Here is a 13172-nt window from a genome sequence, read left to right on the forward strand (position 1 = left end):
CGTGACTTTAATAACGTTTATTACTTAATAGAAATACTGCAGCTGTGAAACTGTTTTTCGACATTAACAGAATATCGACAAAGTTTTGTGCACGTTTACAGTGGAAACACAGCTAGAGACTCAAAATAATCTAAAACATCAGATTCCTCTCCACAGTCTGGGCTGTTGAGCATTTTAGCTCAGCTCTGTTTTCATTCAGACATTCCTCTTTGACATCACTTCCTGTTACTTCACATGCAAATATCCCAACGACTGTTCGTCTCAGCAGCATGAAAATTATTTTGTAGTATGTTCTCAGTGTTAACTTTCCAAAATGCATTTGTATTATTACAAAAAAATTTGACATCACAGGCACTTTAAAGCAACACAGTGTTGACTTTAGTTGGTTTACTTAGTTCGATACTCACCATAAACCCAGGCAACAGCTATACATTCAAAGAATGCCACCCACAGAAGGCACACACCGCTCGCTGCATAGTAGTCAAACAGCTGGAAAACATACATGCCACCCTGCAGAGAGACATTTCACGTCAGGTTTGATGGATCTGAAACAGACTGACCTGTATCTGTGAGCTCTCCCAACAATTACAGAGCAGGAAAAATGCTTTTGACTTTAATCAGAGCTAAAAATGTGACTTTAATTCTTCAGGGGGAGAAAAAATAACGACTCATAAAACCAGGCAGCTGACATGTTTATACAGGAGAAGGCTATTTCAAGCCTTTATGCCCTCACATCCTCCCGTGTGAGTCCAACGTGGAAACGCTTCCCAATTATGGAAATCCTAAAGTTGAATCAGGCCACCGCATCCATAAAAAGATGTTGTCATGGGAACAACAGGGCGAGAAGACAGAGGGGATAAAAACGAAGCGGAGCAGACAGTGGAGCCACGAGTAGCTGGTTTGTGCTTTTATACGTCACAGACCTAACCATGCTTGCATTTAAAAACCTGACACCTGGTGCCGAGTCGTGCATCGCTCAGGTGCAAAAACCTAACGTATTGCTCTGTTAGAGTGGTCTATGCAGAGCCACAGACCACCTGAGACCTGCTGGGATCCATCCATTAGCACAGAGCAAGTGTTGACATAAAGATACTGAATTACTTTAGCTTTGAAGTGGGAGATGGTTGAAAGCTTAGTGGTCTCTAAAACAGATATTCTTAACTTATGGGCCGTGGCCCAATTGTGGGCCGCGAGCGCCACCTTAAGGGCCTCAAAAGAACAACAGTTTTTAACTTTGGGCCGCGGGACCGCATTGATTATGAATAAGGTGTAATACACTTTCTCACCACTAGTAGCAGTAGTGCACCACTCAGTTGTTTAACAACCTTTTTAATATGTAGAAGAAGAACCTTAGAAACCTGCCGAGAATGGAAACTTATTTTAAATGAAAAGCAGAAGCAAAAATGAAAGTAACTCATCAAAAAAGTTTGTCACTAATATGAAGAGCAGCTTCTGGTTCTATCATGTAGTATTTTAAAAGTTCAAACATTATCAAATACAGTTGCAGATACAGCTGTATTTTAATTTGCACTTTATCAAATTATATTTGTAGTTTATTTTTAAACATTTTGAATTTATTTTAAAGAAACTTTAAACTTGTCTAAGAGCTGTTGTTTCTGTTGTTTGTCACTAATATGAAGAGCAGCTTCTGGTTCTACCATGTAAAAGTTTAAAAAGGCTTTATTTTCATTTGTGTTTTATCAAATCTATCTTTACAGGGTTTTTTTGTATTTGAAACATTTAAACATTTTTAATTTATTTATTTTTATGCCCACAGTTTTATTTATTAAATTTTGTATCTTTGTTATTGTTTATGTGTTGATAAGCCTGAGTGGTCTGTTGACTGATCGTTGTATTTGTTCAAATAATTGTTATGGGCAGGTTACAATATAAAAAAATGTTTGTCATAATCATGTCTTGTGATTATTTGACAGGAGTTTTACTTTTGTAGCTCTATATACAGGCCTACCAACTGATTATAAGATTGACACCTGTGATGCTAATTAGTGGACACACCTTGATTTAGCATGACTCTTTGGTGACATTATTTTCACGGGAACCATTTTTATCCAGGCCTATTTCATGAGTTTGATTGTTTTTAATCTGATGAAGACTGGCTGAAAAGCATTTTGTTCATTTTTATAGAGTTTTTATTTCTTATTACTTTTGCCAGATTCAAGTTATTTCTGTGACCATTCATTAACCAAAGGGTACCAGCCTTTTTGTCCACGGATTAGACCCACAGCCAGAGAAAATAAAGAGCAAACTGTGAAAAATATGACAGGAGGAGGAGGGAAAGCCAAATTTAGATTTTCAAGAAGAGTTTGGAAAATTCTAAGTTAAGTTTGTAACTAAAAATACCAAAGACTACTGGAAAGGAAGTTCTCATGACTTGCCACTAAAAGTCATGAGAACCCCCCAGCCCGCACCATCTCTCATGGGATTTACACTAAAAAGAGTCTGAACATGTGCTGCTGCCTGAAAGGACGAGATCAAACGGTTCTGTTTTTATAATGGAGGAAAAGTTACGAAGGTTTTTTCCAAATCAAAAAGAGAAAAATAGTATAGGTCTTCTGGACGGGTTCTTCTCTAATGAAACGTTTCGTCTCTCCTCCAAGAGACTTCTTCAGTCTGAGAGTTTCAGGCAAAATTCAGGCTTTTAAGCACTGCCTCCATGTGACTGATACTCACATCACATGGCTATTGTTGACACCTAATTAACACCTATTGTTAACAGGGGGTGGAGTGATACTGGCAATAGCCGCGCTGTAGCAGGGGGACAACTGAAAACGGAGGCCTCCACCTCTGTTTAATGATGGACGGTCTTTCTTCACAAAAATGGCTTCTTTTACTCCTCTCTCAAACCAACGTTCCTCTCTATCAAGAATGAGAACATCCTCATCTCTGAAAGAGTGACCGCTGGCCTGTAAATGAGTGAAAACTGCAGAGTTCTGGCCATTAGATGTAGCTCGTCTGTGTTGGGACATTCTTTTGAACTTAATTCCGTTTTCAGTTGTCCCCCTCCTACAGTGCTGCTATTGCCAGTGTCACTCCTGACATTGTCACTCCTGACATTGTCACTCCTGTCATTTTGCCTGAAACTCTCAGACTGAAGAAGTCTCTTGGAGAAGAGACGAAACGTTTCATTAAAGAAGAACCCGTCCAGAGGACCTATACAATGCTTTTCTTTTTGGTTTTTACCTGGATTACTGACATGCATCAGGACGTTTTTTCCAAATGTTTCATTATTGCTTAATTTGTCGCTGGTTTGAATAAGTCACAGCATCAATGTTAGATTAATTTTCATTGGGTTGTTTACCTTGGTAACCATAGTGAGTCCAAGAAGGTAGCTGATGCAGCAAATGATAGCGATGAAAACCTCTCTGCAGTAACCCTTCCTTAGGAAGGATGGATACAGATCCACCAGTGATGTGATCTGACCTTCCACCTCCACAAACTGCAAGAGAACACAGACATGATCAGAGATGTGCTCAACGTTCAAACCAACAGATTTTTGATTTTATTCACTTCAGTTTTTTACAGTCTCCTTTTGTAATGGGTTATAATTGAAGCTTAAGAATGCATTAACTCAGTTAAAAAGCTTTTTTCCCTGAATCAACACATTTTATAAAGAAGTTAAAGTCAAATAGTTGTGAAGACATTCTACCTCTAAACAATTATCACACCGCACCGAGGGAGCCATTTTGTTTTCATACTGTTTATTTTTTTCTGAGATTTTTTGTCAATCGTAGCAAAGAAACAGCTGCACCGATCAACGTGAAATGTGGCAGGAATGTAGATGTGTCCGACCTACACTGTGCCCACCAACAGTTTTACAATAGACCCCATATTTGAGGAAGGGGCTCCATCTGAAAAGTGGGTAACTAGGCCTATAAAAACGTTTATAATTCAAAAACTATTCAACAGAGAAGCTTCAGAATTATTTTGTTGTTTAGCTCTGATGAAGGGCTATCCAAAATAAACCAACGTAGCAAATAATTGCCTAAATGCTTTCTTAAATGTTTTCTTATCTGGCAACCAGGGGTGCCTGTAAGGAGGAGGTGAGAAATGAATTTGAATCTGAAATTATGACTTATTTTTGGTGTTCCACCTCAAGATAAACAGTCGACCAATCTCCTGGCCAGTCGTTTAAAAACTTTCTGAAGTCAGGTCTGGTGCCAACGAATAAAACACTTGTAAAAATGCCCACCACCCCCCACCCCACACCCCCATCAGTTTGTCTGCCGACCTGACTGTCGAGGCCAAGCAGCAGCAGCATGATGAAGAAGAGGATCGCCCAGACTGTAGGGAAAGGCATCATGGTAACGGCTTTGGGGTAGGCAATGAACGCCAGGCCTGGACCTGCAGAGGAACAGGGAGGGGAGGGGTGGGGGTGAGAGCAGAAACAAGGGTGTGGGGAGGGGCAACATTAGTGTCACATGGTAATTTCCTCTGATCTGCATCCCTGGGGGGCAAAAAATGCGCCCGCACAAAGTAGAGACACAGAGCAAATCGTGAATAAATAATCAAATAATTGGTTTTAACAGTAAAAATATATTTGATCTTATATGTATTTAAATAAAGGTTTGCCATGAAAATAGATCTAAGTCACATTATTACTTACCTCTTACATGCAGCACGTTATGACACACTACTAACTGTACACACTCAACACATGACAGTTTCATATTCATACAGTGGATCAGTACAAATATCACAACGAGGAAAAGCACAAGTTCAGTAAAAACAAATAAATTGTTTATAATTTGTGTAACTGCATCTCTGTGGAAGTAAGTCATTATTAAAGCATTCTGTGAATAAATGCATGAAGAGAATGTGTAGAGTTAACAAAAACAACACTGCTTCACTTTCAACTGACTCAACTCCAAATGCTTCCAAACAGATAAACCAAGCACGTCATGGTGAAGCAAAATTTATTCAGTTTAGCAGTGGATACATCACTTTAGCCATTTTGCACGCCCGGCTGAAAAAGGGGAGACCATTTCTTTGAGGAATGCAAAATGACCGTTTCAAAACAGCAGCAGATGCAAACAGTGAAAAGCAAAAAAAAAGGCTTTTTTTTATCAATTTACTTTTTCTGATGTCTATTTTTGACACTGATGCTACATTTAAAACTGTAAAAACAGAAGTCAGGGAACAAGGAAGCAGCCAAAACAGCGTTGCAGCTGACAGTAAGATGAATCAATGTGTTCCAGTTTTAAAAGGGAAATTATGACAAGGCATCCAACCAAACACCGCGTTGACTCAAAAATCAAAACAAATTCCAGTCTTTACCAGTCAGAAGGATTTTATTTCATTTGGGATCTGCTGAATAAATTCTAAATGCTCTGAAACATTTGCTTCTTTTATAAGCTGTGCTGTCGTAAGACAATAAAAACATTGAAAGTCTTCCATGTATTCTGTCACATGGATGCTTTTATTTTGTAGATTAAACCAAGAAGTTTCAGTTGATGCAGACTTACTTTAAGAATAATTGTAATGATTCTGAACGTCTGATAACCTGCTTTTCTAGTTTATAAATAGTATTTTTGTATTTTACAACCTAAATAGCCTTCTCTCTTGGTACAGTCACAACATCAGGGCACATCCTCTGGCTGAAAACCTTCACAACATTAGAAACTGAGTTTCCTGTGATCTATCTGCTCTTCTGACCAATGTTTAGTTTCCCACAGATCACCAGCCCACTCACCAAACAACACTGACATTGGACAATTCTACAAACCCCAGCACCGAGGTTGTACAGAACTGTGCAACGTTTGTATTGACTGGGCTGGCAGCATGAACTAAGTGACATTTGCTCCAGAGTAATCAGATTATCTCAGGACATTAATAAATCTTTGGATTCACACAAAGTCTTGATGCCAAGAAGAGCTTGGTTTATATCTTTGCTGAAACCAAACAGAGCATGAAGTCTGACTTTGGTCGAGTTTCATTGCGAAGATGGGAGACAGTTTTTTCCAATTTCCAAGTGTAGCTCTTAGAAAGTACTCTTCCACTTCCATTGGTGTTTTAACTCTTGTATTTCATGTAACATTGATTTACCCAGTCAGAGCAAGCACAAACGTTTTACTCTGAATTTTTAAAACAAGCACGAATGAAATCCTTGTGCAATTCTGTCAGAAAGACCAAACCTGCGATCCCCAGTAGACTGGGCTCATGTTGGCTTTTAATGAGAAAATAAACAGAGCAAGCTCATACATGCTGGTACTTACGGCTGCACAAAAGCAACAGAGATGCTAGTCTTACCAAGCTTGACAAACAGAACCATAAATGCTCCTCAGATTGATAGAAACCACAACAATAGTTGCACCAGTTTCCCAGGTAGATTAAAAACCAAACAACCCAGAAGTAAATCTCTGACAGCCTGTTGAAGTCATCACATTGGCACAAGTCGCACGATAAACCACCACACAACTTCTTCTGCAAAAATCGTCTCAATTGTGTATAGCACTCTCAGATTTCTAATGCTAGCCATTTGGCGCAAATTTGATTTAATTAAATGAGCGCCAACAGGTCAACCAAATATGTCCACATTTTCTCATCCTCTGTATTTGTCAAGGAGTGTTTGATTGCGGAAGCTTCCATATTCCGATGCCGTCATTTGAGTTTGATCTAAGAATCCGTACAGTTCGAAATGATTGGATGTAGAGGCTGATTCTCTTTTTGGGTTTCGTTGCTGTTTTTCTTTTTGTAATTACTGTTGTTTTAATTGGTTAACCAGGAAGCAGCGCCCACCATCACTGCCGCCTTTACAGAACCCTCGTACCTGACTCTGCCACATCAGCAATGTCCACCCCTTGCTCTTGTGCCATGAAGCCCAGGACGGAAAATATTGCGAAGCCAGACACAAAACTGGTACCACTGTTGAGGGCTCCCAGCAGCAAACAGTCCCTATGTCACACATATGTCATGAGGAGGATTTGTTAATGAACACACAAGGATCCCCTTTACCCCCTGCACTCCCCTACCGCTAACCCCCGTCCCTACAAACTGACACCTCACCTGTAGCAGTTGTATTTGTATTTGTTGTAGCTCCCCAAGGATGTCATGGCGCCCAAACAAATGGCGTAGGAAAAGAAGATCTGAGTGCCGGCATCAATCCACACCTGTAAAAAAGCGGGAGAGGCTGAGGCCCGCTGATGAGGGACATGCAAGGTAGGAAATCTATGTATTTCACTTTAGAAACGATAGACTTGAGTCCCTCTCTGTTGTGCAGCAGCTGTGCCTCTAAGGTATGGCGCGGTATGAGGGCCAAAGTTAAGACAAATTGTTGCTAGCATTGGAGAAGCTAGTGAATAGCATGGATAAGCTGGTTTTAGCATTGAAGGGGTAGCGACTAGCATGGATAAGCTGGCGTTAGCTTCGGAGAGGCTAGCAAATAGCATGGAAAAGCTGGTGTTAGCATTGGAGAGGGTTGCGACTAGCATGCCTAGGCTGCTCACCTGCTGCTCACCTACTTTATTAGAGACAAACTTTTCTGAATAAAGAAAACTTTCTCAACAAAAACGGTTGACCTAAAAAACCTGTCAGCGCCATGCACTGACAGGTGTCCCTTTTTTGTCTCTTTAGCCAAATTTCTAACGCCAACTTATCCATGCTAGTCTCTAGCCTCTCTGATGCTAACACAAATGAATAGTCTCCTTCTCATTTAGCAGCACCGGCCTCTCAGTTAGTGGTGCTGCCCTGTCATTAATTAGATCAATAGCTGGATTAGGAATCGATACAGCCTCCTGCTACATGGATTTAGCAACCACTGATTGTGCAATAGTCTTAATTTTGGCCCTCATACTGTGCCATATTAAGCCCCTTGATTTCGGAGCTCATCAGCCTTTTATTGTTAAAAAGAACTTATAGAATTTACAGAAACTGGACACTTTTTAATGCTACTGCAGTCTTTGTGCAGCACTGTCAAGTTCTAATTTTCCTTTTTAATTTTAGAAATTTCATGAGCAGCCAGATGGACCTGACATGCTGAGCACACTGCACGCACAGACTTCAAGTTACGTAAACCAGCGGAGGGAATAGTGTCTATTAAAGGAGGTCGTTGATGAGGCTGCAGCAAAGAGAGTTACCTACCTCTGGGTCCTTCAGGCGCTCGAGGTCTGGATACAGATAGAACTTGATGCCCTCAGCAGCACCTGGCAGAGTCACACCGCGGATCAGCAGGACGATGAGCATGACAAACGGGAACGTGGCCGTGATGTAAACCACCTGAGGGAAAAGCCGGGTGACGTATAAAACTTGCAACTTTTTGCTTTAGGTTCAAAATGACCACAATGTTTTTGCTTTAATAGTTAATATCTTTGGCTTCAAAGTAAAGACTTTTCAGAAATGTGTAAAACTGTCATTTGCATGCAGGAGTCATCATGTTTTTTTGTTTATTTATTTATATATTTTTTATTTTCAGAGATTTTTGGTCAACCATAGCACAAAAAGGCCTTTTCGATCAGTGTGAAGTTTGGCAGGAATGTAGATGTATCCGACTTGCACTGCACCAGCCAACTGTTTTACAACAGACCCCATATTTGAGGAGGGGGCTCCATCTGGAAAGGGGGTGTCTGGACATACAAATGTTTATAACTCAAAAACTATTCAACTTAGGAGCTTCAGATTTTTTGTTGTTTATCTCTGGTGAAGGGCTATCCATCGGGCCCACCAATGAGTCCACCCACCCCCCCTCCGGACCCCCACCCAAACAATAAAATTTTGGGATCCACCAAGCAGCATAAAATTTGTTAGTAAAGTAGATGTGTCTGACCTACACTGCGCCAGCCAACAGTTTCATGATAGACCCCATATTTGAGGAGGGGACCCCATCTGAAAAGGGGACTGTCTAAACATACAAAAATACTTATAACTCGAAAACTAGTCAACACAGGAGCTTCAGAATTGTTTGTAGTTTAGCTCTGATGTAGGGCTATCTATCAGGCCCACCAATGAGCCCCCCTCACCCCCTCCAGACCAGGCGTTGGTGCTTTATGTATGTGCGGGGGACATATATGCTACTGCATGCGGTATATTGTTTTCAGAACATTAACCACTGATGAGGATGAGGTCAGCAGCAGACCGCAGGCAGTCCCTTAAATCAATAACAGGGTGGCATGATCTGCTCTGTGGAAAGCAGTGACCACACTTGTAGGAGTGATTTTATTACAACCCTGAACAACTAGACAGCATATGTCAGAGCAGACCAATCGATAAAGGTTGTAAACAAAGGAGTAGCCTTTGCTTGATTGACTTTGGACTCGGGGAAATCTGGCTGTTACTAAAGCAGCAATTTAATCAGGCTTCAAATATTCCCTGCGTGCATTTAACAAAGGTTGTAGTCCTCTCCTGAATTTACAGCACTTTAAACGTTTAAAGCAGTGCATGACAACCTTTCAAATTCAGGACAAAGTGCAGTAGCATGACTGAACACATCTTTTAGGTAACTAAAGTAAAATTTTTCATTTTACAAAAGATGCACGTGCCTTGTAAATGTGATCCAATCTATCTTGCAGTCCTGTCTGAAGACAAGACTATAAAAGGCCTAATCCTCAATCCCACTGTAGAAATGTGATTCACACCAATAAAAGGCTCCTGCAGGCACAGTCAAATACTGCAAAACTAATCGGAGATAGTAGGAGTCTTTTCTTGGGAGCTTTGGTCAGTACACAGTGAAGGCTTCAGCAAAAGTTCTTATTATTCAAGTGAGTTTTAGAGAAAATTAGTGTAAATCAGTAATTGTGTTTCCATCCAGTTGTAGAGTGAATTTTTATCGAACTTTTCAAAATTCGCAAAAAATTAAATAAATAAAAATTCAAATCTAGACTGTTTCCATCTAGTTTCCCTCTTGACTGTTTGATGCGAATAAACGAGGCTACGCAACGTATGATTACGTCAGACGAGGCTACGCAACACGTGATTACGTCAGACGAGGCTACGCAACGCGTGATTACGTCAGACGAGGCTAAGAAACGCATGATTATGTCAGATGAGGCTACGCAGCGCGTGATTACATCAGATGAGGCTACGCAACACGTGATTACGTCAGATGAGGCTACGCAATGCATGATTATGTCAGACGAGCCTACGCAACATGTGATTATGTCAGATGAGGCTACGCAACATGTGATTACGTCAGATGAGGCTACGCAACGCGTGATTACGTAAGACGTCTGCGACAAGCTTTGCGGCAGCAAACAGGAAGTGAAACTTGCTAACTAGCAGAAGCTAATCATCTCGGGACAATGGAGCGATTTAACGGCTTAATGGCTAATTTAACGTTTCTTTCGCAAACTAAAGAGAGAAATGTTCTCGTCTCTTCGTCAGTCCACACGTACCTGTTGTTGTTGTTGTTGTTCGCAGCCATGTTTTTGCGCGTTTATGATAACATCTGGAACGGGGCAGGAAAGCGGAAACAGCTGAACGTCACGTGAGGTAAATATGCGCTACGTCAGAATTTATTCAGCAAACGTGTTTCCATCCCCCGTTTTGCGCATTACTTTGTGAATCATCCAAAAACCACCTCAAGTGAGCGTAAAACCTTTTTAGCGAATTGAGGATTTTTTTTTTTTCAAATTTTGCTGTTTCCATTAGACTTTTTTCGCATTTTTAATGCAACACTTCTAAATGCGCATCAAAAAGCCTTGATGGAAACACAGTTAGTGTCATCAGGCATCTTATTAAACCAGACAGACGTGTACACAAAAACAAGAAGAGAAGGTTGAACATCTCCTCATCTCCTCATCAAACAGGAAGTACTGAACTCCTATGAGCTTTCTGTTGTTTGGTTGAAACAAACTATTGAGTTCAGGTCTTTTATTCAGCTTCAGCAAGTTGATGACGGGACAAAAATCTTGCTACCATATAAGACAAAAAACAAAGAAGAGCACGAGCACATGCTTACCTTTCCAGTGGACTTCACTCCCTTCCAGATGCAAAAGAAGCAGATGACCCAGACGAGCAGCAAACACAGAGCCAGGTCCCATTTAATAGGACCCATCTCCTCAATGCCACTGGTGATACCCAGCACATTATGTCTGCAAGAAAAAACAAAACTCTGTGTTCATCTGAGCTCACAAACGAGGCCGAACCCCTCCCATGACAAAACGACATGCGTGTTGGGTGTAGTTATGTAAGTGTGAGCAGGTGTGTGTGTGCGTTTTTATGTAACTTACTCCCAGAATTCGGTGACGGGGGAGGTGAAGTTGGAGGCGTTGGCGGCAATCCAGAAGGTTCTGTTCTTGCGATAGGTGTCCTCGATGCAGTGTTCGGTGTTCCACGGCTGGTTGCACTTGGCCCAGGGCAGCTCCGGCTGGAAACACTGAAGAATGAAAACAAGAGAGTTTCAAGTTGTGCAATAAACTACAGTCCATTCTAACACTTTCATCTCTGTTTAAACACATTTTTAATATTGAGTTTAAATGAATCTTCTTACGACTCCATGCATGTTTGTTATCAGCTTTTCCTTTCTGGATCACACTGTCCACAAGGCCCTGAATACATTAAATGTCTCATTTCCCCTTACAACCCCAGACAGGACCTCCGCTCACAGGATCTACATCTCCTTATGGTTCCCCTCACTCACTTTAAGACCCGTGGTGACCGGTCCTTCTTCTCTGTGGCCCCCAGGCTCTGGAATGAACTCCCTGTTAATCTGCGCTCCCTCGATAACACCGTCTCCTTCAAGAATCAACTAAAAAACCACTTTTTTATCTTTTTTATTTTATAATTTAAACTTGATTTGATGTTTCATTAAATTGCTTATGTTTTATTATGTTTTATTCTGTTTTATTTTATCTCTCCACCAGTTTTTTTTTTACATTGTTAATGATTGTACAGCACCTTGTGAATATACAGTATTTCTGTGAAAGGGCGCTTTATAAATAAAACTTTTCTTACTTACTTACAATGACCAGGTGTTATCACAGGGACACATGGAGACAACCGTTTAGTCTCACTTAGAGATAATTTCACCAATTAATCTGATGTGCATGTTTTTGGTCTGGAATAAACCAGAGTACCAATAAAACAAGCGTCTCAGTTTTATATTGCTTTTTTTAAAATTGCCCTTGAATGCTGATAATAAAATACAAAACTGACTAAAAATGAAAAAAATAAAAGACATTTTGTTTTATTTATACAACAACCACTGTTTTATTTCCACACCTGGAACAGGTAGTAGACACCCCAGGCCAGGATGATGATGTAGTAGATATTCAGGAGGGACACAATCACAATGGAGGCATAACCAATGCCTGGAGAGAGAAACAATAAACATCATGTCAACAGAAACAAACTACAGCATTAAGAACAGTGATAACACAAGGCTGCTGTTTGTCAAGTAACTTGTTTCCTCTGGTTTATCAGTGTAAAAAGGCCCGTCCCGATAATAAATCAATTAATCACATGATAAATTAAAATAAGGTTAATAATTTTGCTCGTTTGTTTTCGTTCTCTTTTCTACTTCTCAGCATAGGGAGACGTGAACTCTCAGGTGTTTGCCATGTGCGTGGTGTCCAACCTCTGTAACATGAGAGTTTCATTATATTAGTTTAAAATTATCGTTTATCGTGATAATTTCTGCGATAATTTATCGCCCAGCAAACTTTGTGATCGTGACAGGCTTGAGTGTAAATTTGTCTGGTGAAAGGTCAGAAATATGTTATTTTGCTTTATAAATATCAAAGTGTGTAATTATGATGGAGTATTAGGGCCACACAACAAGATTATTATATATTTTTATTATGAGAATAAAGTAATAATATTAAAACATTAAAGTCTTAAAAATACAAGAATAAAGTGGTAATATTAAGAGATTAAAGTTTACAAGAATAAAGTGGTAATATTGCAACACTAAAGTCTTAAAAATACAAGAATAAAGTGGTAATATTAAGAGATTAAAGTTTACAAGAATAAAGTTGTAATATTGCAACACTAAAGTCTTAAAAATACAAGAATAAAGTTGTAATATTAAAAGATTAAAGTTTACAAGAATAAAGTGATAATATAGGGATTTAAGTCTACAAGAATAAAGTTGTAATATTAAAAGATTAAAGTTTACAAGAATAAAGTGATAATATAGGGATTTAAGTCTACAAGAATAAAGTTGTAATATAAAGAGATTAAAGTTTACGAGAATAAAGTCATTATATAAAGAGATTAAAGTT

General features: G+C 39.7%; 1 protein-coding gene across 1 annotated transcript in view; it reads right to left on the reverse strand.

Annotated features, from left to right (window-relative positions):
- The window catches only part of LOC106528722 (sodium- and chloride-dependent taurine transporter), a 35260-nt gene that overhangs the window by 5415 nt on the left and 16673 nt on the right, over positions 1–13172 (reverse strand). The window contains exons 4-12 of the mRNA XM_014023958.1: positions 12172–12260; positions 11181–11326; positions 10910–11042; positions 8098–8232; positions 7024–7127; positions 6788–6912; positions 4250–4362; positions 3320–3457; positions 408–510 (exon numbers count right to left, since the gene is read on the reverse strand). Of these exons, the coding sequence (XP_013879412.1) occupies positions 408–510; positions 3320–3457; positions 4250–4362; positions 6788–6912; positions 7024–7127; positions 8098–8232; positions 10910–11042; positions 11181–11326; positions 12172–12260 (1086 nt within the window). The remainder of the gene's footprint in view (positions 1–407; positions 511–3319; positions 3458–4249; positions 4363–6787; positions 6913–7023; positions 7128–8097; positions 8233–10909; positions 11043–11180; positions 11327–12171; positions 12261–13172) is intronic.

This window comes from Austrofundulus limnaeus, unplaced genomic scaffold (assembly GCF_001266775.1).
Source record: "Austrofundulus limnaeus strain Quisiro unplaced genomic scaffold, Austrofundulus_limnaeus-1.0 Scaffold399, whole genome shotgun sequence".
NCBI classification, from domain to species: domain Eukaryota; kingdom Metazoa; phylum Chordata; class Actinopteri; order Cyprinodontiformes; family Rivulidae; genus Austrofundulus; species Austrofundulus limnaeus.